The 23790-nt window shown below is 33.5% G+C and overlaps 3 protein-coding genes across 15 annotated transcripts; 1 reads left to right on the top strand and 2 right to left on the bottom strand.

Annotated features, from left to right (window-relative positions):
* Positions 1 to 938: 938 nt before the first annotated feature.
* On the bottom strand, positions 939 to 3601 carry ATOEP16-2 (Mitochondrial import inner membrane translocase subunit Tim17/Tim22/Tim23 family protein). Of its 3 annotated transcripts, none has more exons than XM_022904936.2 (8): positions 3241 to 3601; positions 2935 to 3126; positions 2794 to 2845; positions 2596 to 2667; positions 2016 to 2047; positions 1620 to 1653; positions 1402 to 1469; positions 939 to 1273 (listed from the first exon to the last, which is right to left on the bottom strand). In XM_022904936.2, exons 2-8 carry the CDS (start codon positions 3058 to 3060, stop codon positions 1130 to 1132), a joined length of 528 nt encoding a protein of 175 aa, XP_022760671.1. In that variant the 5' UTR covers positions 3061 to 3126; positions 3241 to 3601; the 3' UTR covers positions 939 to 1129. The 3 variants fall into 3 exon arrangements, with proteins under 3 accessions (XP_022760671.1, XP_022760673.1, XP_089607406.1); XM_022904938.2 differs by having other exon boundaries at positions 3246 to 3601; XM_089751280.1 differs by having other exon boundaries at positions 3250 to 3601.
* Positions 3602 to 3743: 142 nt separating this feature from the next.
* On the bottom strand, positions 3744 to 13976 carry LOC111306915 (uncharacterized). Of its 10 annotated transcripts, XM_089751274.1 has the most exons (25): positions 13598 to 13976; positions 12804 to 12853; positions 12113 to 12193; positions 11883 to 11982; positions 11694 to 11778; positions 11472 to 11521; positions 11020 to 11099; positions 10595 to 10654; positions 10033 to 10132; positions 9849 to 9926; positions 9211 to 9278; positions 9002 to 9070; positions 8843 to 8920; positions 8671 to 8766; positions 8251 to 8321; positions 8020 to 8097; positions 7808 to 7901; positions 7554 to 7652; positions 6541 to 6758; positions 6336 to 6450; positions 5325 to 5456; positions 5136 to 5243; positions 4948 to 5057; positions 4771 to 4866; positions 3744 to 4676 (listed from the first exon to the last, which is right to left on the bottom strand). In XM_089751274.1, the coding sequence occupies exons 2-25, from the start codon at positions 12804 to 12806 to the stop codon at positions 4145 to 4147; spliced, it is 2601 nt and encodes an 866-aa protein (XP_089607400.1). In that variant the 5' UTR covers positions 12807 to 12853; positions 13598 to 13976; the 3' UTR covers positions 3744 to 4144. The 10 variants fall into 10 exon arrangements, with proteins under 10 accessions (XP_089607400.1, XP_022760656.1, XP_022760658.1 ...); XM_022904921.2 differs by lacking the exon at positions 12804 to 12853; XM_022904923.2 differs by lacking the exons at positions 9849 to 9926; positions 12804 to 12853.
* Positions 13977 to 17228: 3252 nt separating this feature from the next.
* Positions 17229 to 23604, top strand: LOC111306914 (dihydrolipoyl dehydrogenase 2, chloroplastic-like). Of its 2 annotated transcripts, XM_022904919.2 has the most exons (16): positions 17229 to 17791; positions 18622 to 18768; positions 19370 to 19504; positions 19594 to 19711; positions 20298 to 20422; positions 20954 to 21079; positions 21159 to 21239; positions 21484 to 21546; positions 21638 to 21712; positions 21792 to 21870; positions 21958 to 22058; positions 22248 to 22361; positions 22718 to 22831; positions 22948 to 23019; positions 23230 to 23256; positions 23339 to 23604. In XM_022904919.2, the coding sequence occupies exons 1-16, from the start codon at positions 17474 to 17476 to the stop codon at positions 23501 to 23503; spliced, it is 1860 nt and encodes a 619-aa protein (XP_022760654.1). In that variant the 5' UTR covers positions 17229 to 17473; the 3' UTR covers positions 23504 to 23604. The 2 variants fall into 2 exon arrangements, with proteins under 2 accessions (XP_022760654.1, XP_022760655.1); XM_022904920.2 differs by having other exon boundaries at positions 17230 to 17791; positions 23230 to 23486.
* The last annotated feature ends 186 nt before the right edge of the window (positions 23605 to 23790 follow it).

Raw genomic sequence — 23790 nt, 5'->3', positions numbered from 1 at the left:
TTTTAGGTCTTAATTAATTTGAAATCGAATTAAATTGAATCTCGTAAGAGAATAAATTCTTTTAATATATTTTTTTTATTCATAAAATTTAAAACGAAAATTTTATTTTAAAAAAATCAAACTTAATCACTTGAACTAACAAATGTTGATATTATAAATGTAATATTTATTATCATAAAAGTATGTAAATTAAAATTTAATAAAATTAATATTATTTTAATTATATTTTTAAATTATTAAGTTTATAATATTTCTTTTTATTATTTTTATAGAGCTTATATTTATGAATATATAATTTTGTTAAAGTAAAAAAATAATTATTAAAATTTTAATATATCAATATAAAACAAAAATTTCAATCAAAGAATTTTATGTTACTTATATCATCATTATATCATCATCTAAGTAAATTATAATATTTCTTATTTTTAAAAAATTTGACTTCAGCAAATTTCATATTAGTGATTTATTTGACATTGAGAAACATTGTTTGTATTAGCATTTTGTAAATTCTCCTTATGGAGAATAACTGTAACTATACATTTTTTACAGTATATATTGTTTGTATTAAACAAAGATTTAAAAAATTCTTGATAAATCCATGAAAAAATTTACCATTAACTTTTGAATTCTCAAATTTTTTTCAAAAATATTTTTTTTAAATGAAACTGGTGATATTCGAGTCATGAAAATAATCTCTGCAAAAAATAAACGAGTTGCACACCGAGCCTTCCTTTTTTCTTTTTTTTTTATTAACAGTCCAAAGTGTCTATATTCCAACTATGATTTTGAAATGAACCACATTTTACAAATCCATTGGCTTTTAGTTAAGTTGAAGATTAAAGAAACTGAATTTCACATCAAACACACTTTTTTTTTTTTGTTGCCATTGAAATTAGCTGCTTCCCCATACAATTATTAAATGGAAAATTAGAAAAAAAATAAAATGCCTCCACCTTCAAAATAAAGCTGCTGCTATGGCCAAATCCTTTGTACTTATCTTATGAAAGAGACATCATAGAAAAGAAGATTCTTGTAATTGAAGTACCAACATGCTACAAATCGGTCTTAGGCAGAAAGGGAACTTCATATACTGAAGCAGCATAACTCCAGTTCTGTCTTAACAACTTCAGAATATTCCTGTCAGAAGATTTGCAGCAGTGGAAAGAGCAGCTCCGGTAATGGCACATTGCACAACCTGCTCGTGGGAAGTTTCCTCACATGTGAGTGCTAACGCCATTCCTGTAATTGCCCCGGCCACCGCACTGTTTTTCTGCACAATATCAGGCCAACAATCATCACGTTTTTCATCAGATGCCACTCATGATTCCATGATTAAGTGGAGATTGAAGTACTTCTTTACCCCATGAAACTAAAAGACAGATAAGTTGTTCATCTTACCCAATCATGAGCTCCACGAGCCTCTTTTAGCCCATATGTAAGACCTGAGTATAATCCTGCAGCCAGCCCTGCAGTGTACAATTCAATTCAATTCATGGACCATGATCAATACTCTTTGATAAGTCAATGAACCAGTGCAGATCAACCATTTGTACTTCGATTTCAATTTTGACTATTCATTCAAGAGAAACTAAATCGGGTCCAAGCACTCTACTTACCCCATTGTACAGATTCTTTTCCAGTGCTCTTCACCTGTAAAACATTGCAAAATGTAAGTTGGGAAAAAAAACAAAAACAAATTGTGTTTCTATTGCTACAATAAGCCCATGATTGAGATGCTGCAAGCTCAAAAAATGGAATCATTAGTAGAATAAAATCAGGCAATTGCAGGCACCTGGCATTAGCATACACCTAAATTGATGACTCCAAAAAGCCTTGTCTTCGGGCATACAGCATATGAAAACCCTTACTAAAAAAATTTACAGGCTTTTACAATATCAATTTTGGTTACTTAAGTGCAAAAGGTATCACGACTGGCTCATTTTAATCAGTGTAGAATGTGATCATAACCTTCAAGTCCCACTTTAAAAGTTTATAGTTGGGAAAGGACTCACCATTGCTTCAAGAGATTTTCGATTGGTTTCTCCTGCAAACAACATGATAAAGCAATTTCAACTTTCGCTTGATTTGCCAACTTAGCAAAGGAATAATATATGAAACTCCCAATCTCCCAACAAGTAAGAGAAGTTAAACTTTGCATTGAGTAAATTCTCATAAACCAAATAGCGGATGAAACTTTTGGTAGGGATTCAGATGAAACGGCAAAGAGAATTCGAAGAGACGATTTGACTTGGGCTTACGACATGGTTGTTTTCCCTTGGATGGCTATGTCTTTCGTCCACGGTAGGGCTCTAGGGGCGAATGAATCCTAATAAGCTTAGCAGTTCTACTAGTATTTTAAGGCTCAAGCATCAGAAATTTGTATGAAGATCTAGAAACCAAAAAGTAAAAGCAACTTTTTCAGATTCAGTGTCAACAAATTTTAGCCTACCGGGTGGCCATGGGATCTTGCAAGTATCAGCCACTGGTATACATAGAAGTTTTGCATGAGACAGTGAAGTTTGTGTCAGACTAGAAACACGTGTCACCATGAAAGAAAAAGATTATTAAGGATCAGCAGGCATTGATACATACCTCTGAGGTCAGGGAAGCGCTGCTTCTTGTTCTTGGTAGTTGTGATATCAGGCGAATTACTTGATTCAGATCCTGCAACAAAACAACGACCCCACCTCCCAATATCGGTCACCCTATAAATCACACTTGAAAATGAAACTAGACAACAACAACAACAACAAAAAACGATAAATATGAACTTTAAAAGAAAGTGCATACCTTCAATAGCTATTAAACAAGCCTCCCTCGCAGCAGCCTGAATTGCTCCAATCTACAAAAAAAAAAGAAAAAAAGGGACATATATAAATATTATAGAAATGAATACTAGACAGAGAATGAGGTCAAGAAGAGATTACGTACGCCACCAGCTTTGACAAAGCTCTCAGCAATGCGGTTGAGGAGAGGGTGTCCAAGGTCGAAGAAGCCTCCCTTGTCGAAGCAACGCCATTCATCCAACAAAGACCTCGTCTCCAAGTCACTGCTCATTGTTACCTATAGGTTTCTGATACGATGCGGCTCGTTTTGGCTTGGAAATGTTTTCAAGTTCAACTTCTTCAGAGATACAATGGTAGTTATGGCAGATCAATCAGAAGACAAAAACTATAAGTAGGAGTTGAAAACTGAGAAGTGGAGAAAGTCAAGAGTGAGGACACGTGTTTCTGAGACCTTACGTACGTGTCCCATGCATGGAACCTGATTTGCGGTCTTAGTGGCGATTCTCTTGATCTTTATTTTCGCCATGTATCTTTCCACTCGGTAGCCGTGGCCAAGCCCAATGTTCTCTGATTTGTTTGATCGGAACCCATTCATATTTAAGTATTGTCGAGGCCCAATCCATTAATTATCTTCCCAAAGGAAGATTGAAGAAAGCAAGGAAGAGAAAGAAGATAAAAGAGGAATTACACAGCAAGAACAAAGTAAAAGGAAGTTGAAAATTGCGAATATAGCCATGAAATTTGGAATAAATTTTGGGTTTTGCTGACTTAATGAAGAAAACCCCTTCAAAAGTGAAGTTGCCTAATTTCAAGTTCTAATTTACAAGTGGGTCCATAAATGAGGTTTGAGCTACAATTAAGAAAATTTGGCCTTCTAACCATCATCCTAAACCCTCTCTCTCTCTCTCTCTCTCTCTCTCTCTCTCTCTGTAACAGCCACAACCACCACAAAACTGAACAGCAAAAGGACACTATTACTATGCAGGGCAAATATTACTGCCCATTCTCGGTTCACAAAGCTGAATAAGACAAGAATAGATTACGGAAAAATTAAAAAGAACAGACAAACAGTGGGTAAAAAATTAGTCAAAAAGGTAATGTTTTACAGAAGCAACAGTTGGCGCAGCTCAAAGCATCAGAAAGGCCTCGGTAGACTGATTGGACTGCATAATTGAGTACATTTCTTCCAGCCCTTTGTTGTCCTATACACAACCATCCCTTCCGATAAACAATTCAGAATTTCCTGATCATCCACTTTCTGAATTTCTCCACATTTTTCTTTGGTAACCCAAGAGTGTTTAGTCACCGAGCACATCCTTGAGTCGAAGAAAACAAACAGGAAAACAAGTTGCCACTTAAGATCCATTTACAGCCATTTCAGGTGAGGATTTTGGAGGTATCAACGGACAGTCCTCTCCACTTAACTGTCTATTGTCTGAAGGGCTATCGTGCAAGCAATCTGAACAGTTTCCAGAAGGTTCCTTCTCTATATGATTGTCCTCTACTGAACTGCTGTTATCAGAACTTCTGGGACTGCCAGATTCGTTCTCTTTATGATTTTCCTCACCCAAACCTTTGTTCCCCTCAGCTGATCGAGTAGATAAAGGGATGGCGTTTGTAGTTTTCTTACTAGGCAGCACTGCCTGGCTGAGGGTTGAACACAAAGCCGCAAATACACTATCTCTTGATTTAGAAGAGCTTTTACCCAAACGCTGCTTCTTAGCTAGCTCATGCTCCTTTTCCTTAGGAGTCAACTTACGCTTGAACCTAAGGGACTCCATGGTTCCTTCATCCTCCTCGGAGGTTTCAGTCTGCTTCTTGGGAGGCGGTCTGTAGTCTTCATCCTCATCATCATCATCATAGTCAACGAGTCCGCCAGATCTTGGGCTACAAAATTAAATGAATTATATAAATTATGAACCCAAACACACCGTAAAGCATTGTCAGTAATCAATCATCTAGGATGAGGCCACTAAAATACCTTAATGAAGGGAAACTCGTAGCAACTCCATTGGATAAAACAGGCTGAGATTGTACTTTCTGAGTATGAGATGCAGATGCTGTATCGTCTTCATCACTGCTTATGGATCCATATTCAATCACCATAGAGCAAATGGCTTAGAGGAAAAGTGTAACTCATCTGCTGATGAAAGCATACCTGTCCTCGTTGAAATAGTCTTCCTCCTCTTTCTCCAGAGCACGCTCATCAATTCGTTTTCGTGGGTCCAAAGCATTAAGATTCGTTTTCGTTCCACAATTTTCCAAGCACTGCAAATAGAGAAGTCATATCAAAGAAGTTCTGGATCTAAAAGTATCAGTTGTAAAATTGGTCAGGAACTGGAATACCTGCTCATATTTAACTTTCAAAGAGTGAACAGAAGTCAAATACTCAAACTTAACTAACTGGCTCCAAAATGAATCAACTATATATTTAACCAATAATTTCAGGTTTTCCTGCATGAAACAAGGGTATTAGCAGATAGAATCTTCCAGATATGTCTAATATCGTAATTTAGAGCACAAGAAATACTCCACCTTGCGGATATACTCAAAAAGTTCCAAGACTGCAGAGTTCAGCAGATTGTAACGATTTCCATTAGCAACAAAAGCATCTACAACTGGTTTGAGAAGGTCGTTCTTAACAAAATGACTTATCAGATGTTCATCCTAAAAGATTACAGATTAAATTTAACTAGTTAAAACATGTAACAGCCTTAATCAACTGTCAAATATATTTACCAGCCAGAAAATTGCTAATTTGCAAGAAGTTGAAAGAATAAAAAGAAGAATAACATTATAAATATGAGAACACCATACTCCTAGAAATTGCAACTTGCAAGCGCACAAAATGAAAAAAAAATAAAAACAATACAAAAAATCACAGGCACAGCAGGCCCAGTGAGTGGAAAAGAAAGTTTAAAAAGGAGAGAGAAAATATGTCTACCCTGTCCCTGTATAATTTTATACCCTTCACAGTTGGGTAGCAATTATGCAAACAAACATAATAACTCAATACTTAACAAGTGAACCATCTGAAATGACGACGGTAGAAACACCAGTGGCAGTAGATCTCTACCAACAATCAGCAAACCATATTATATGTTATTCCCGGTACCTATCGTTGCTCAGGTTTGAAAGTAAGTGTCAGACATGGTATGCGCCCATTATATCTGGAGTTTCTAGGCCCCAAGCCCATGTCCACTTTGATAAAGGAGTCAAATAAGTGTCCAAATTGGATACTTGAAGAAAAATGAATAGTCAGAGCAACATATCAGTACTCTCCATATATCAAAAGATAAGCATGTACATATCTGGATATTCAAACTGAGAAACTAGTTCCCATGTCCTCCATATGCAACAACCAACAGTCAAAAGCAAATTTCATAAAAAAAAAATTCAAAAGCAAATCAGATATCATTCCACCTCCAATTTCATTTATATCTTCATCGTAATTTCTGATTCTAAAATAGCATTAAGGGTAAGTGTGAACTATTCAATGCTGAAGGCATATGAATTTATTCTAAAGCTTAAACTGAATTCACTAACATGACGAGAGAGAATAGCGCGAACAAATCGAACAGCAGCAACTACTAGGTATTTTTCCCTTCTTCTTGTAAGTAACAAAACTTTGTCTATGACATTGTTAAGGAGAAAATTACACCTGCAAACAATTAAGAAAATCCAATTAAAATCTTAGATTAATAAGCCAAAATTTTCTAGATGAATACACAAGAGGTATCCAAAAGATTACTTTATTCTATAAGGATGGTGAACAACACAAAAACACAGCAATTCACATATGTTTGATAGAATTTCAGGCTTTGTGCTATTTTGACTTTCAACTCTTCCAGCATTGCTTGCCAATTTACTGGTTGACAGGCCAGCCTCATCAGAGGGACATGATGATATTATGACATCAATTAGCTGGCCCAAATGCTTCTCATAAAAAATATCAATAATTGTATCTCTCTGCAGCAAAAACAACATAAGGTCAAGCGCTTATATGAAAGAATTGGAATTAGAAAATTAAACATACTAGCAATCAAACCAGCATGGAAAAAAAGAAATTAAATCTTACATGAGAGTACAAGTGACAAAATTTTCCAACAATCAGCAGATACATATAATAAAACACAAATCAACATCCAAAACATTGACACCTGCATAAATAAACTCAAAAATGTTGTGGACTCTAAATGTAAAAATAACACAAATATGAGATATGAAAATCACGTGATAAACTTTCGTCTACTATGATCACTCAGTAAGTTACATAGTAACAACCTCTGAGTGATCTGTAGAACACAGAGGACCAAACATAAGCCTGCTGATGTTTGATTGGGCTAGATAGACATAAAGGGAAGCTTAGACACAAGCCAATTTTTATCAATATTCAGCTTATTCAATAACTCTATAACTCTAAGCATGAGGAGCCAATTGCCACATGTTTGCAAGTTTCGCATCTTGCAACCAGCCTGGAATCTAATTTGATACAAGTTTGTGCTTCTCTAAGAACTAAGAAGTGCAATAAAGAACGGCACCACATCCTCTTGCAGTAAAGCAACGTAAGACGAGTAAAGGTTGGAAAAGCGGTCAAGCTAGACCCGAAAGTCATGTCACCTTAAACTATGAAGAATAGAAGAAAAGCATTCATGTAACTCTAACCCGATTATTTTGGAATTTAGGTTAATTGTGAGTCTATACAATTTCCCATCTACCAAAATATAACACTTGCACTTAGAAATAAAGTATCAAGGTAGGCACCTGAGCTCCTGACAATGTGAATGAATCCAGTAAACTACGAAGAATTTCAAGAAACTGGCAGTGCATTTCCTCCCCAAAATCTGTTATCATCCCTTTAACCTGAGTAAACAACTATATCAGTTCTTCTGATTCTATCTCCATATATATACAAACATAAAAAACACAGTGAGGCAGATCTCTTAAGTTCACCTAATTCTTGTGTTTCCACACAATGTATACACCATATCACCAACAAACTCGTATAAAACACGTACCAAAAGTCCTAAAAGTGGAATTCCTTCCTGGCGAACAACATAAGGGCGCAGAAGGTTTGGGTCCTGATTCAAGAACATTATGAGGATGTCTGTCCTGCATCCATTATATAGACCTACTGTTAGGACTTGATAATTAGGAAACTAAAAGTTTACACACAAAGCAAGAAGGAAAGAAATATATTAAAGAGATGCACTAAAAATGCCGCCATTACCCAGTTAGTACAAGCTTTTTATCTTGACTCTGCAGAGCATCAGTGATAATGTCAAAGATACCTTCATTCATAAGATCCCTAAAATGATTGACAAAATGGGCACTTCAGCCATAAGATATAAAAAATTTAATTGTTTAAAAGATAATTCTGGAGAAGCGGAAGCTTTTAGTACCAATATAGCAACATGAAAACAATTTCAATACCAGCTGTCTAACTTGTAGAAAAGCATACCTAAATAGTCGAAGCTGCTGCACCATCTGCAGGCTCTTGCTTAAACTACAAAATTCGTGCAAGAAATATACCTATTGAAAAAATAAGCTGACAGGATTAATGCAGACATAAGTAAAATGGAATAAACCATAGAGCTTAAACCCATGTAAAGAGCTACAGATAACAAATATTCCAGAAAGACACGGGACACAACAAAGGCATTCAGAATGAACACAAACCCAGGAAAGAAGAAAATACAAAAATCAATCAACTTAGACAAATTACAAGCAAAGGAAGGCTAAGAGAACTCAAAGTCAACAAAGTTTGATCTATCTCCAAAGATCTGCTGCTCACAACGTTTAGCTTCACAGTAAAGGAAAAAGCATTCATAACCAAATGAAAAATAACTCAGTAAAACTTCACTTTAATGTCAACAATTACCAGATTTTTCTTTGATTCAGAAGATGTGGTGGGTGATCTCAAACTTGCAAACAATTCCTGAATAAAGGTGCTGTCATCCTTCAACAAAGAAATAACCTACAACATGAGACCGCAGTTAGTGCAAAACAAACAAAAAGCCAAATATATTAACAACAAACACTAAAAATCTTACAGTAGCATTATTTGAATGAATTATAGAATTGAGACTGGCAACTGTGGCCTCATCCAACACCCTTGACAAAACAACATCCTGAAAAAAGCAATCAAAAGCAAAAATTACACAACTAAAGACATGAGTAGAACTAATTAGTCAAGCTTTTAAGATGCATACCTTCAAATAACCAACTCGGTAAGTCTGGTGTATCTTTGACAGGACCATCGGGTTTTTAATCACAATGGCCTGTAAAAAACAAAAAATAGGAAATTAATTCTTTTTTACAGGTTAAGCACCTTGATTTTCTTTATCCTGATCTAAACTCCCTCTACTCCCCAGTCTACACCACCATTCTAAGAAGTATGACCCATTTAAGAAAAAATTACCTCCTTAAAAACAATATGTTCTTTCAGAAAATTCCGATAGTGTTGCACCTGAGAAACATCGGGATCATCTGCAAACCAAAGAAGAAGAAACTGTCTTTAACAAAACATGATATAAACTATCAAGCAAATAGTCTATTATGGGGTATGCATACAGGAATATCATACGAGGAATAAGTAGAAAATCCAGAATTGAATAGAGTAAAGCGCATCTGATACTAAATGGCAACCCAACATGTTGCTCAGAAAAATAATCAATTGTAAAGAAAAAAAACAGGAAACTAGAACAAGCATCAAACAACTTCAACCCAATGAACAATGCAAGATAATTGTTTCACCTAAAAATTTCATGTAAAGAATTGCTTCTCGTATAACCAATCACTTGCAAAAACAGACATTTATTCTTCAATAATGACATAAAATTACACATCATAACTACTTGCAATAAAAGTTAAGAGTATCATGGCAATTCTGTGCAACTTTTAAAATATGAAGTTATCATGCAGAAGCTAAGACTCAAGTTTTGGATTAATAGGTCCCAGTTTAGAAGTTATATAAGTAAATTTGCAAACTAAGCATTCAAGTCAATCCAGCAATAGTCACAGATAATAAATCTGATAACAAACAGTGGTAGGACTTACATTCAAGGGAACCAATGATATCCATGATTAATTCATCCCCAAAAATTTTCTCAAAAATTTGAGGACTGTTGAGCAAAACTGTAAAACAACCAATAACAAAAGCCACAGATCCATGAATCACCTATGAAATACAAGCATGTCTTAACTAAGAAATAAGAGCAATCAAGTGAGAAAGAGAATTAACTTATCCCCTTGATTATTTTAAATATCATGTGAAGACCATCTATATTTTCCAAGTCTTCACAGATTCTGAATAGCTCCATAAGCTTCTGGAAGAAATCTTGCTGCATTAAAATCAAACTCAATTCAGAAGGTCTAAAATATTTAGAAACTAACATATATGGAAAGTCAAGACAAGGATATTAGACTATAAAGTTGAAACTGAAACAATAAAAACCAGGAAATCAAACGATAGAGACACAACATCCATAGGGAAAATATAAACAGAACCAAGAATGAAGTTCATAGTTACATGAAGGAGAAAGATGTTTTAATCTCTCTCCATATAACATAGAAGATCACTGAGATTACACAATCTTAGAAAGTCAAGAAACTAGAGGAATACCAAATCATTCAGTTCATAACACAGCCACAACTGATAACTTAATATGACAGAAACATCAAGATTAACAATAGATAAATGTGTGGCAGTTAATTACACTATACTAAATTACACAACATCTGCATATAGAAGAAATTAACAAAAAGAAAATGTACACTTGAGCAGAGTTTTAAAAGAAGCATACATCATTTAATATAAGTTCTGTCAGCCGCATCTGATCAGCAAGGCCACTCTCGGTCACAGTCTACAGAACAAAATTGATCAACTTAATCAACAATTATATAAACAGGCATGCCTGTGCAGACTAAATTTGAAGAAGCTTTCCAAGCAAAATCAGGGTGCACAGAAAATTTAAGGATTCTAAAAGACATTACCCAGAAGGAGAAGAAAATAGTCTACTTACTCTATATTGCAAGTAATTATAATATAAGCTCAAATACAAATGTTCAAGAGACATGAGAGGCATAAAAAACCATTAACTTCATAAAACAAAAAAAGGAATAAATGAGGAAGAAGAGCATTATGAGTAAACATAACAAATGTTTTCGAAAGCAACAAAAATATATCTAAATAGAATGCAATCAACAGGATTGAATCATTCAGTAGAACCTTAAGGATTATGGGGAGAGTGGAAAGCTCCACAGCTGGCAGCTCCCTTAACTCACTATTCATTGTGTGAAATGTCTCATCTGCAGTAATAATGTATGAGACAGTTGTTATTCATGATGGTATTTCAAAATTGCACAATGCTAAATATGATACAAAGTCTAATATAAATACATTGCACGCATGTCTGAAGAAAATAATCTTTTGTGCATCAAGGTGGAAGATGATAGAACCTCAACAAACAAAGCCCATTTAATTAAGATCTTCCTACCTCTAAGGCAGAAGACAAATGTATTATTTGATTAACCAACTTTTACAAATTTCAAGTTTTCTGGAACTCTAGTCTTTGTTAGGACAAGGGTAACCAAGAGAGATAACCATCTACAAGGATCCGATGTTTGATTAACTTGAGGGGTAAGAATTTATAACTTCAAAAGGATTTCAAAAACACTTACTGTTAAGAGAACTGAAATGCATACTTCTTTGAACATTACAGATGTTGTCCCTGCAATAGAGAAGAAGGATAAATGGAGGGGGCAGAAAAGGAAATAGAAAGGTTGAGGTCATAAACTTCCAACATAAGGAACAGTGAGAAAAGGGAATATAGAAATTGAGATTGAAAACATTCAACAAGGAATAACCAAAAAAACATGAAACAATTTATAAACATTACTTACCATATGTAAGAGCATCCTGTGTTCTCTTGAAAACTAAGTGCTAATTCTGTAGAATACTCCGAGTCTCTCCAGGATATGATTGTATCTAAAGATAAATGAAAATATCATTCAATCAAACTAATATTTTCACAAACAACAAACATCCAGTTAAAAAAATCATATTTGCTATTATTAAAGGCAGAAGAATACCTTCTTGCTTTCTGTAAATGTCATCGGGGCTGATGCGGTGTAAAAGCAATGTCTCATTGTCTTCTTCATCAAAAACAAACAAAGCCATCTCTTCTGATCTCTGAATTATAACATATGCATTCATTTAAAAGGAAGAACACATTTCCATCTAAATAATTTATTTTAAAAAATTCCGGTATATCAAACTGAAAAAATTCAAAAATAGAATCAGAAAAAAGATTTGAACAGGCCTCCAAATAATCAACAGCGACATGCCCAGTTCCTTGATCATCCCATTTACCATCCTCATTCAAACGATAGACCTTTACTCGCTGAATTTAAAAAGGAGAGAAGAGTTAAATAGCATTTCAAAAAATGCATGCAAAATTCACAGAAATAGACAACATAGACTGAAAATTATGTTAGTCTGGTGCACTAATGATTATATCATTATAATAATGCATGGTCCCATCAACATGAAGTTAGACCTCGAGCTGCTATGTGGGCCATCCTACTCATAACAAGCAATTATTTGACCAAAAATAGAGGAGAGAAGATTTAAATAGCATTCCCAAAACTCATGCAGAATTCAACACAGACTGAAATGGTGTAAGTTTGGTGCACTAGACAATGATATCATTGCGTAGTCCCACTAACACTGAGTTAGACTTCAAGCGCTATTTGGGCCATCCAACTGACAACAAGAAAAACTTTTATGACCCCCCTCCTTCATGGTAATTGAATAATCAGCAGGTAAGATGAACAAGTAAATACAAGCTTACTCAAATTTCCCAGATAATTAGATTTCAATCTAGATCCATAACCTGCTGATATCTTATCATCACATTTAACTATCCTTTCCCAAACACAAGATGTTTCTATCCATGATGCTACTGTTTTTGCATCCTAGATTTGATGTCACCCACGGAACAACATGCTTACCATAATTCAGAAATTTCTAGTAAATGCTAGCAACATCATACTTCCAAGGCCTGTTTGGGAAAAATGTACATGGCACATAAAGAAAAGATATTTGAAGAACAATGAAAAGATAAACTTAAGAATATAAATTGCAAGTTACTAATGATGAATGCTTGAAAATAATTACTTAAATAGGGTTCATGAGCATGCATTGTAGTCATTTGAGCACCATATGCCAGAAAATCAATGTGGGCTTATTAAATTTACGATCTATGACATTTCAAAATAACAGAATATTCAAATCCGACACTAAATTTAGTCTATTCCACAGAGGAAATATTTTCCCAAACAAAAAAAGAACTATCTAATCTACAATGTACTAATATTGCAAAACAGGCTAGAATCCCAGTTAACTAGTACCTTAAACAAAATAAGCATGATATCAGATGTAATGAATAACTACTCAGTCAAAACTTAACAGTTCATACAGTCTAGTCGTATGTTTCTTTTGACATCAACTACAGTACTCATACTCAGAACGAATCATAACTAAACAAGAACTTACAATAACTAATAACAATATGGAAAAGGGAAAAGAAGAATCGCACCTTTACCTACAAAGCCAAAAATGAATTTAAAATAATCGAAAGATAAGAACTTTACTTACTATGTAAATTTCCATCACTCAACAATAAATAAAAAAATAAATAAAATCAAAATTAATACCTAACTCATCCTAGAAGTGAACTTAACAAAAATAAGATAGTTTCTAGGGCCCAACGAGGCTTCTATAAAACAGCAAGAGATGAACTTACCTGCATCGAATTGGCGTTGCCTTGAGACTTCTCGTGAGCGCCCATCGCAGCTTCTCGCTCTCCTATTTCAAAATTTTCGAATCCCAAATAACCACGAGGAATCGAAACCCGAAGTTAAATTGAGAGATTGGGGAACCTCGAATTAGGGTTTTTGGGAAACGAGAAGAGAGAGAAAGCGCGGGCTCTTGAGATATTAGGCGGGAGAGATTAAGGACCCTTTAAGAGGGGATCAATAGAAAACCCTAACCGCCATTAGCAAAGCAGAATAAACCTTCGTGTTTCTCTGTCTTTTCTTTTCCTCTCTCTCTCTCGCTGTCTCTCTTTCCTTTTATTTTTTCTATTTTCTGCGCAAGCGCCCGTCCCTCCCTCGACCTTCGATAAGTGAAAGAAAGGAAAAAAATTTTGATAAAAAACAATTAAAAATAATAAATTACTACAATAAATGCAAGAAGGAAAAGCAATTTTATTAATGGGCTTGATGTTCTTTTTAATTACGGTTTCGCCATTTCAGCATCGAGTCTCTTCTCATGACCACGCGCTTTCTTTCCGCCATCCAATCAAAAACGCCCCAGATTCCCTTAACAATTTTTTTCCGTACCCAATCCTGATTTGACACGTAGTATCTGAGCACAAAAGATGCACAACATCTGGTCGGTAATTGCAGTAACGTGCTGCTTCAATCAGACTTGCCAGGTGGATCTGTGTGATTGGTGGAGTTTAAGTACGGTTACTCTGGTAGACAGGAATGAAGGAGGATCTTTGGAGTTCCGGAAATGCTTTGTCGCCTTTCATTGGACTCGTGTATTGTACAGAAATGGATTAATGGTACAGTAGGGAGGGAGTTAGGATGGGCGGGACAAATGACAAATCATCATCATATTCTCATGATTGTTTGCAATTAAATTTTTTGGCTCGCGTGGGTTTGCTTTAATTAAGTAAAGCTCCTGCAAATTGCTAAAATATGAAATAAGCCCCTAAAGTTTTCCACAACATCTAATTAAGCTCCTGTCCTTTTATTACTATTTTTCATTATTCAAACCCCATTAACTTAATAACATGTTGATAAATTTTAAGACATATAAAAAAAATAAGTTTATAAGCACATGATTTTTTTACAGTGACTCGATTTTTTTTTCAATTTCTCTTTAATAAAGTTTTAGTCAACAAAGAAAAAGTAATTTTCAATGTAATTAGTCAACAAAGAAAAAGCAAATTCATTGCTAGTTGCCATGTGTTTATTCATGTTGTTTCTTGCATTTTCTTGGTGCTGTGTTGAATGAGAAGTACATAGTGTAGAAAGCAAATTCATTGATAGTTGCCATGTGTTTATTCATGTTGTTTCTTGCATTTTCTTGGTGGTGTGTTGAATGAGAAGTACATAGTGTAGTTTTTTCCTCTATTTTTTTTAAGTCAATTATATTTTCTAATTTGCTTTATTTATATATGTCATTTTTATGATATCTAAATTAAATCTAATGATTAGTGTATTTGTATCATATAAAATATTGAAATTCATATATTCGTATCATATTTTATACGAAAATTATGTATTATAAGTCAATTGAAAATATAAAATATATTTTTTATTTTGTTAAATTTTATATAGTTATTGTTAAATTTATATATAATTATTATTAAAGTTTTAAACAATATCACATTTGTATCATATTTTCGTATCATATTTGTGTCTCATTACTGTATTATATTTTAAATTATTAGATCTAATGTAAACCTCATTGAGAATACTACGAGAACAAAGAGAGGCAATGGCGTCCAATAAGGAAATAAAAATGCAATTGTTCCCTTTGTGGGAACACAAGGAAGAGACTGGACTTTCAAATTATGGAACTTGAACATTGAAACATATTTTAATATTTTGACTTATGGCATTTTTTAGAACAATTGTTGTGTTCCTAGAGGCTTTATTTGAACAATTGATAAGCTGCATTTTTGTTTAAAAAGGGCTTTGATTGAACAATTTTTTTGTATTTATTTTTCATTGATTTAATTAAGAATATAGTTTAATGCGTCAAATTGTAATACTCTTCCTGTCTCAAATTGTTCGGATGGTATTAATTTTTACAAATTTTAAGAAAAAAATTATGATTTTAATGTATTTAATATTAAAAATAAATTTGTTTTTATAAAATTAAAGTTCCATAACTTTTCATGTCCAAAAGTAAAAAAAGAAAAAATCATAAAAAATAATTTTACAATGTAAAAGATTAAAATTTTAAATTTTCAAAAAAGAAAAAATAATATAATTTTAGGACCTCCTAAAAAACAAATATAGATAAAGAAAATGGGATAGAGAAAGTAATAGAGGGGTTGGATAATGAAAAATAATAATTCAATAATTTATTTAAATGCAATAAAAAGATGGGAGTTTTAGTTAGGGATTTATTTTTTATTTTAGGCTTTGCAAATAGTAACCATTTTCAGGTTCTTTTAATTTTTATTTTTTCAAAAGAGAATGAAATTTAATGATGTAATAATGACCAATTTTTCTATAATTTATCCTTTTTCTCAATTGGTGCATTGTTTATTAACATGATGATTATTTTCTTATTTTAAGACTACTTGTATTTTTTTCTTTGTTTTATGAAATTACATCTATAGATATAAATTTGTATGGTGGGACATGAATATGGAATTTAAAAATTTTCAAGTCTTTTCTTTATTATTGAGACAATATCTCATTAGTCAGATAATAGTTTTTTTTTTTTTTTAAGGCAGGGTAATTTTTGTTAGATTTACATAAATTTTAATTACAGATACATTTAGACAGGTAAAAAAAAATATAATTTAACCTCTCAAAGATTAAATATAAAATTTTCATGCTTCAAACTGAAAATTCAAAGTTTGTTACTGAAGCACAACAAATAATAGTTGAGATTATGATGTTTTGGAACACTTAGTATAATAGTTACATATTAATTAGTTAATGCTATATTTACAAGTGATGATGATTATTACTTTGATGATATTTGAAATAATTATAGTTTAGTTGGAAAGCATTTTTTTTATATTTGAATTTATTAAACACCAATTTTGGATCATTTAAATTATTTTATTAATAAATCATGTAATTGTTAAGTTGAAAATCATAAATTAACTCGTGCTTCAAATAGTAATCGATGATTTATTAGATTAATTGAGATTTTATGGCAATTATTTGAAGTTAGAACAAAGTAGTTTTTTTTTAGGGATTTTATTGATTAAAAAAAAATTAACATCTTTATCATACTACCAATTTACATTTTATTCTTAACTTTGTGGCATGTTGATCATTCCATTTTAAACAAATTAAAATATGTTGACGAGGTGAATTCTTGAACTTTTATAATTTCAGTTAGTACCAATATATTTTCGTAAGTGTCTTATAATTTAATTTTTTATATAAAAAAGTATAATTTAATTATTCGTATATTTATATTATAATAAATATTAAAATTTATATATTTATATTATATTTTATACTAAACTTATATATAATAATTTATATGAATATAGAAATATAAAATATATTTTTTAATTTTATATCATATTTATAGCATATTGTTATATATTTTTTATATTAATTAATCTATATAAAAGAGCAAGGCGAAGGAAGGCAGAGAAAAATTAGGACAACTAACAAAACCAGAATTAAAAAATCGACAGAAAAAAAAAAAAGGTGGTTTATCGGTCCTGACTTTGATAACTCCGCCTCTTGCTAACCCCTCCCTCATTCATCTCCCAACGGACTTATCAAAGCAAAGCACGCCTTTTTTTCCTCTCAATCTCGTCTCTGTCCTTTCTCTCACACAAACAAAAAACCACTCACCCTCTTTCTCTCTATTTCTCTCCCATTTCCTTCTTTGCCAAACAGAGAAAATGCATTCCACTTTATCTTTCTCTCAAGCTACGACAGTTCCTAGATCAAATTACGCCTTCGATTCTCATTCTCCTGCCTTCGCTCTCTCCAAGCCTATCAATCTCCGCTTCTGTGGACTCAGAAGGGAAGCCTTCGGGTTCTCCTATTTGACTCAGTCGTGTTCTAGCCGAGTTCGCTTCTCGAGTCGTGGACATTCCAAGAAAATCTCGGCTTCTACCGGAACCAACGGAACTCCTCCAAAATCGTTCGATTATGATTTGATTATCATCGGCGCTGGCGTCGGTGGCCACGGAGCTGCGTTGCACGCTGTCGAGAAAGTACTTTCATTTAGCTTTATTTTTTTTTAGCTAAATCTACGAGTGTAAATGATACAACGATTTGGATAAAACTAAATAATACTCGAATTTAACTAGATCATTTTCGAGTTCAAATTGTATTATAATACCCATTTGGACTAGCTTGCCGCTTAATCAAACTTTTATATTTTAATAAAAAATTATTTTATATATATATATATATATATATATATATATATATATATACGTATCGATGAATTTGAGTTTGCGTTTAAGTTTCAATACAAATAATAAAGTTGGAAGTCCAGCATAGGAATGGAGTTCTTTTATATATATATATATATATATATATATTATAAATGAGTCTAATCCATCAAATTTACTAGTTCGATTTTTATTTTGAATCGAGATCGAATTTAAAAATTAAAACTTGATCAAGTTTTAATTGAGTTTCGAAAAATAAATTTTGAGTAGAGTTTCAGCTTTTTACTGTATAAACTCAATTTGGTTCGATTACACTTCTAGCTATAACTTACTAATTTCCTTTCTCTCGGTTTTTTTTCGTCTGTTTATTGGAACTTATAAAGAAATGTAATTATTTTACGGTTAATTTTAACTTCAGAATATAAAGAAACCTCGGTGATTTTTAGTTATTAATCTTTGTTTTACCCGCTTTAAGAGAAGATCGATGGTGCAATGGTTGTGGATTTATTGTTTTTCGTGATTTATCATTCAATTAATATTTATAATTGGATTCGTTTTTAGTGTAATTATCATATAGTAAAATATGGTTTGTGATCAATGTGTGAAATAGGTTTTTTAATTTGCTTGTTCTGCTTTGCTATTTGCAGGGCTTGAAAACTGCTATTGTCGAAGGTGATGTAGTGGGAGGAACGTGTGTTAACAGAGGTTGTGTTCCTTCGAAAGCTCTCTTGGCTGTGAGTGGTAGGCTGCGTGAACTTCAGAGTGAGCATCACATGAAGGCTTTGGGTTTGCAGGTAATAGGATTCACTTGTTATGGTTGGTCGTTTGAGACTTAGGCTAGGGCATGCAATGTTAGTTCCAAACAAGTAAGTATTTGCATTAGTATGTATTTATGCTGCTAAGCTGCAAGCTTGCATGTATATCTGGTAATATAAAACACCATATAGACATGACAGAAAATGATACGAAAAAAAGACTCGAAGGTGACACGGGTTAAATTTTAGCAAAAACCATATATGGGTTTAATACTCAAAAATATATATTTCATGTTTTCGTGTTGACATAAATTTTGATACGCAATTTTTATGTAAAATACAACACAAATATACGAATTATCAACCAAAGCAAAGGCAGGAAATTGGTAAAAGAGGGGCCAAACAATAATTTCAAAGGGAAAGAGTGCATCCCTCTAGCTCCACCCCTAATTGTCAGTATTTTACACAACACGAGTACATAAATTGTCAGGTCTACTTGCATGTTCATAAAGTCTGTTAAATTATAATGTGATGAACTGTGGTCTGTATGTTTCATTGTTTGAGTTAACTCTGCCATTCTCATTGTCTGTACCCCCCTGATCATTTCCTTTTGTGCTGTTCTACATGTTACACATGGTAGGTTTCTGCTGCTGGATATGACAGACAAGGAGTTGCTGACCATGCTAATAATCTTGCTTCAAAAATTCGAAGCAATTTGACTAACTCAATGAAGGCGCTTGGAGTAGACATATTGACTGGTTTTGGTACTATTTGGGTAAGTGTAATATATATCATGTAACAAAATGCGTGTTCTGTGGTTTTCTAAATTCTGAAGTATCCTTACTTTTTTTTATGTGTATCCAGGGTCCTCAAAAGGTGAAATATGGGAAGGTTGGTTTTCCTGACAACATTGTAACTGCAAAAGATATAATCATTGCTACTGGTTCCATCCCTTTCGTTCCCAAGGGCATTGAAGTAGATGGTATGAATTATTTTCATTTCCTTTTTGTCTAATCTGTCTTTGTGGTCTTACTCTTTCATTAAAGATTTTATCAAAAGTAATCTAGGTGTTGAGGACTGCATAGGCATTTTGTAGCATTACTACCCATGGTACTTACCCCCTTTATCAGCTGCCATCATCCTTCTTTACCTTTTTCTCCCCAGCTGGGGCAACTTGCATCAGATTTATGGATGGTCATATGTTATGTGTGGGCATATGCATCAGTTCAACCAAGTGAAATGTGGATATAAAGCTTGGATAATAATTTCCTAGTTATTCAAGTACAGTTGAACCCAATGGAAAATTTGCATCTGCTACATATAGAAAATGTGGTTTGAAAACTGGAAATCTTAAAGTTTTCTATAGATTTTATGGAATTTATCACATGGTTAGATTTTATTAAACGAATAACTGGAATTTTTCAATCAGCAACCTGACAGAAATTTGCCTGAAGAGAATAACTTTTGGAGTTTACCATTTATAAGAGGATGCATGTGTCACTTGGCTATAATCTTCTGTGTTGTTATCGTTCTAGGATTTTTTCTAATCATTAAGTAATAACCTGCAGGGAAGACTGTTATTACTAGTGACCATGCCCTGAAATTGGAGTATGTTCCTGATTGGATTGCCATCGTAGGAAGTGGTTATATTGGTCTTGAATTCAGTGATGTGTACACTGCACTTGGCAGTGAGGTGACAACTTGTTCCTTTCTTTTCTTTTTTTTTTTTTAATCTGTTATGTTTCTTTTATGAAATGAATGTAGGAATCTTGCTTTGAGGATTAAAAGACTGTAAATTTAACTTATGCTTCACATTATAAGTTCCTACTTCATCTGTTTCACCTGAAATATATAAGTTCTTGAGATCAAGGTTATATTGAAATTATGCTTCTCAGCTGTAGGATTAATATATGCTGTCATTAAAGCTCCAAAGGTGGAAGGATATCTGCTCTTTAGGTGACTGCTGTTGTAGACAAAATAACTGCAAACTAGCTTAGACCATAGAAAGCATGCCCATATATGAATATAGATATATTCTTTTCCATCCATTCATGCATGAATAAATTGCAACAAGGATGTAAGTCAGTAACTTGATTCTCTATCTGCCAATTATACTACTTACTGGCCTTTTTTATGTTTTATCCTAATTTGGAAGTTATAGCATAATTTAGATGTCTTTAATTGTTTATTCCAAGTCAACAAAGTTTATATAAGGTTTATGCAGGTCACTTTTATTGAAGCTCTAGATCAACTTATGCCTGGGTTTGATCCTGAGATTGGGAAGTTGGCCCAAAGGGTGCTGATCAACCCTAGGAAAATTGACTATCATACCGGAGTGTTTGCAACCAAGGTAATCTCTTTTGTTTAGATCTCTGATTCTGGATACTGTTCGATAAATGGTTATTGAGTTTCCTTGGTGTTGTTTATAGATCACACCTGCGAGAGATGGGAAACCAGTAATTATTGAGCTTACTGATGCCAAGACTAAGGAACCCAAAGACACCTTGGAGGTATGTGCATTATGTTATTTTTTATGGAAATTCTCGGAATCTGCCTATTCTGTTTTAGTAGTTATTGACAATGTCATCATGTACTAAAATTGCTGCCTTATGACGCTTTTCCTAATGATAAATCTAGATCCTTTCTTCTCTTCTATATACTTCCCTGTTTGTAAGTTGCAGCTCTGCTTGGTCCTGGTCAATGGTATCTGTTAAAGTAACTTTCTTTTGTATTTTTGTTTTTCTTTTGCTCCAGGTAGATGCAGCCTTAATTGCAACTGGAAGGGCTCCATTCACTAATGGTCTTGGCTTGGACAATGTATGTATTCTTGATGAATACTGTAGTAGGATTATATGGAATTGTCCACTGAGATGAAATCGATTTAAACTTACATATTCCTTTTTTTCAGATTAATGTAGTAACACAAAGGGGCTTTGTTCCTGTTGATGAGAGAATGCGAGTAATTGATGCCAATGGCAATCTGGTTAGTTGTAAACTTTGTTCTGACTATATATTTTCCTGTATGACTTTCAACAACCACTAATCTTAAGGTTGAATGCTAGGTTCCTCACTTGTACTGCATTGGTGATGCAAATGGTAAAATGATGCTTGCTCATGCAGCAAGTGCACAAGGAATTTCAGGCAAGTGCCTGCTGACTTATTCTTTGCTAATTAATAATTGATATTCATACAGCTCCATTCATCTTTTGCTTAAATATCTTTGTGCAGTGGTTGAACAAGTCACTGGAAGAGATCACGTGCTTAGTCACCTTAGCATCCCTGCAGCCTGCTTCACTCACCCTGAGATAAGTATGGTTGGGCTGACAGAGGTGAATATTGACATACAAACACCTTCAATTTTTTTAATTTATTTTAAGTTTAAATTGGTAGATAATTTTTTCCATGTAGCCTTACATTCTTGCCATTTTTTTCTTCTTTCATCGCTTTCTTTTTTTACTTAAGAAGATCTTCTTATGGTGTTAAATATCGGAAAATTTGACAATGCTCTAACTTCGCAGCCTCAAGCAAGGGAGAAAGGTGAGAAGGAAGGATTTGAAGTAAGTGTTGCTAAAACAAGTTTCAAGGCTAACACAAAGGCACTGGCAGAAAATGAAGGGGAGGGACTTGCTAAGGTTATTTCTTTTGACATTTGTCTCATGCAGTAACTAATTCAATAAACATGATAAAGTATCACAAAAACAGAAATGAATTGTTTTCTTTTATTCCATGTGGTTCTCCATTATAGAAAAGTTGTTTCTCGATTTTCACAAAATGCTTGACACAAATATTTATCAAATTCTAAAAGGATAACTAATTGAAACTTATACGATCTCTTATGAAGTGTTGATCTCATATGATACAGCAGAAACCAACATTGAAGGACTATGGTTTCTCCTTATTCTTTTGCTTGCTTTTATTGTTCTCCTTTAAACATCTTCCTTGTCTGCTGGTACAGTTGCTAAGTTTTATCTATGTTATTTCCATGCAGTTGTTATACAGATCTGACAACGGAGAAATTCTTGGAGTTCATATATTTGGCTTGCATGCAGCAGACCTCATCCACGAAGCATCAAATGCCATAGCTTTAGGGACACGTATCCAGGTGTCTTTATGTGAAAACCAAAATATTTTTGGTTCACTTCTTTTCCAGAAAACTCTGAAGCATTTAACTGGATATGTTGTAAATTGTAAATACAAGTGTTTCTATGCATCATGCAGGACATCAAATTTGCAGTTCACGCACATCCAACTTTGTCTGAAGTTCTTGATGAACTATTCAAATCAGCAAAGGTGAGTTTCTCATCTTTCTTACAATGCTCTCTGGAGTTACTGATCTTCAGCTCTGCCATTTTAAAATCATGCACTGCAAAGGCAAAAATGCTTGCCTAACTCTGAATGGGAAGCACAACAAATCTCTCTCTACACGCTATTTGATTGTTTATCATGTGTCAAGCTCATGTCAAGATCCTTTGTCACCTCCAATCTTTTTTTCTTAACCAGGTTAAAGCCCCTGCTTCAAGTAGTCCAGTAAGTGAACCAGTTGCAGTCTAAGCTTCTCGACACTCGAAAAAGAAAGTATAAATTTTTTGAAGAACTTTGCTTGTGTTAGGTAGCATCAAGGAACCTCGTTTCTCTCGGTGATATAAGTCGACACAACAGTCATCCAAAGAGAAGAAACATCCTGGAGGAATTTACTCATACGTTGATGATGGTTGTACTTGAAATCTTTTACAGCTTCGTGTTCTGGTTTATGTCAAGTTGTTGTCATATGTAATGCAGAGATACCTATGCTGATAATTTATGTCCATTTTGAAATTTTGTATTCCTTGACATTCTGGAAATAATAAGATGCCTTAAATTTTGTTTCCACTAAAACTACTTCGTTGGAAATAGTCTTTACCACGAGATTAACTGCACAAATATGATTCTCAGAGTGGCTAAATGAGTAACTAAACCTGCTTTGGGAAATTGAATCATGGGATGGACAGAGTCAGAAGAATTTAGAAACGTACCTAGACGCAAATTCTCTATACATATTTCATTCAATACCATGAGGCAAAA

Source organism: Durio zibethinus, chromosome 22 (assembly GCF_047325235.1).
Source record: "Durio zibethinus cultivar Kanyao isolate XHJ-2024 chromosome 22, ASM4732523v1, whole genome shotgun sequence".
NCBI lineage: Eukaryota > Viridiplantae > Streptophyta > Magnoliopsida > Malvales > Malvaceae > Durio > Durio zibethinus.
The sequence above is the reverse complement of the archived record's forward strand: the minus strand, read 5'-3'. Positions and strand labels throughout refer to the sequence as shown.

Bases quoted from the DNA above. Each gene is read 5' to 3' on its own strand.
- LOC111306915 (XM_022904921.2), bottom strand. From the start codon at position 13,642: ATGGGCGCTCACGAGAAGTCTCAAGGCAACGCCAATTCGATGCAG. The intron at 9,927-10,032 runs GTTAATTCTCTT...GTTGTTTTACAG, and splicing joins TAAAATAATCAAGGGGATAA to TTTTGCTCAACAGTCCTCAA. The intron at 8,921-9,001 runs GTATGCATCTTA...TGCTTTTTTCAG, and splicing joins ACCGAGTTGGTTATTTGAAG to GATGTTGTTTTGTCAAGGGT.
- ATOEP16-2 (XM_022904936.2), bottom strand. From the start codon at position 3,060: ATGAGCAGTGACTTGGAGACGAGGTCTTTGTTGGATGAATGGCGTTGC. The intron at 2,668-2,793 runs GTATGCACTTTC...GTTTTGTTGCAG, and splicing joins TTGTTTAATAGCTATTGAAG to GATCTGAATCAAGTAATTCG. The intron at 1,654-2,015 runs GTGAGTCCTTTC...AATGTTTTACAG, and splicing joins GAAAATCTCTTGAAGCAATG to GTGAAGAGCACTGGAAAAGA.
- LOC111306914 (XM_022904919.2), top strand. From the start codon at position 17,474: ATGCATTCCACTTTATCTTTCTCTCAAGCTACGACAGTTCCTAGATCA. The intron at 21,547-21,637 runs GTATGTATTCTT...CCTTTTTTTCAG, and splicing joins ATGGTCTTGGCTTGGACAAT to ATTAATGTAGTAACACAAAG. The intron at 22,059-22,247 runs GTGAATATTGAC...CTAACTTCGCAG, and splicing joins GTATGGTTGGGCTGACAGAG to CCTCAAGCAAGGGAGAAAGG.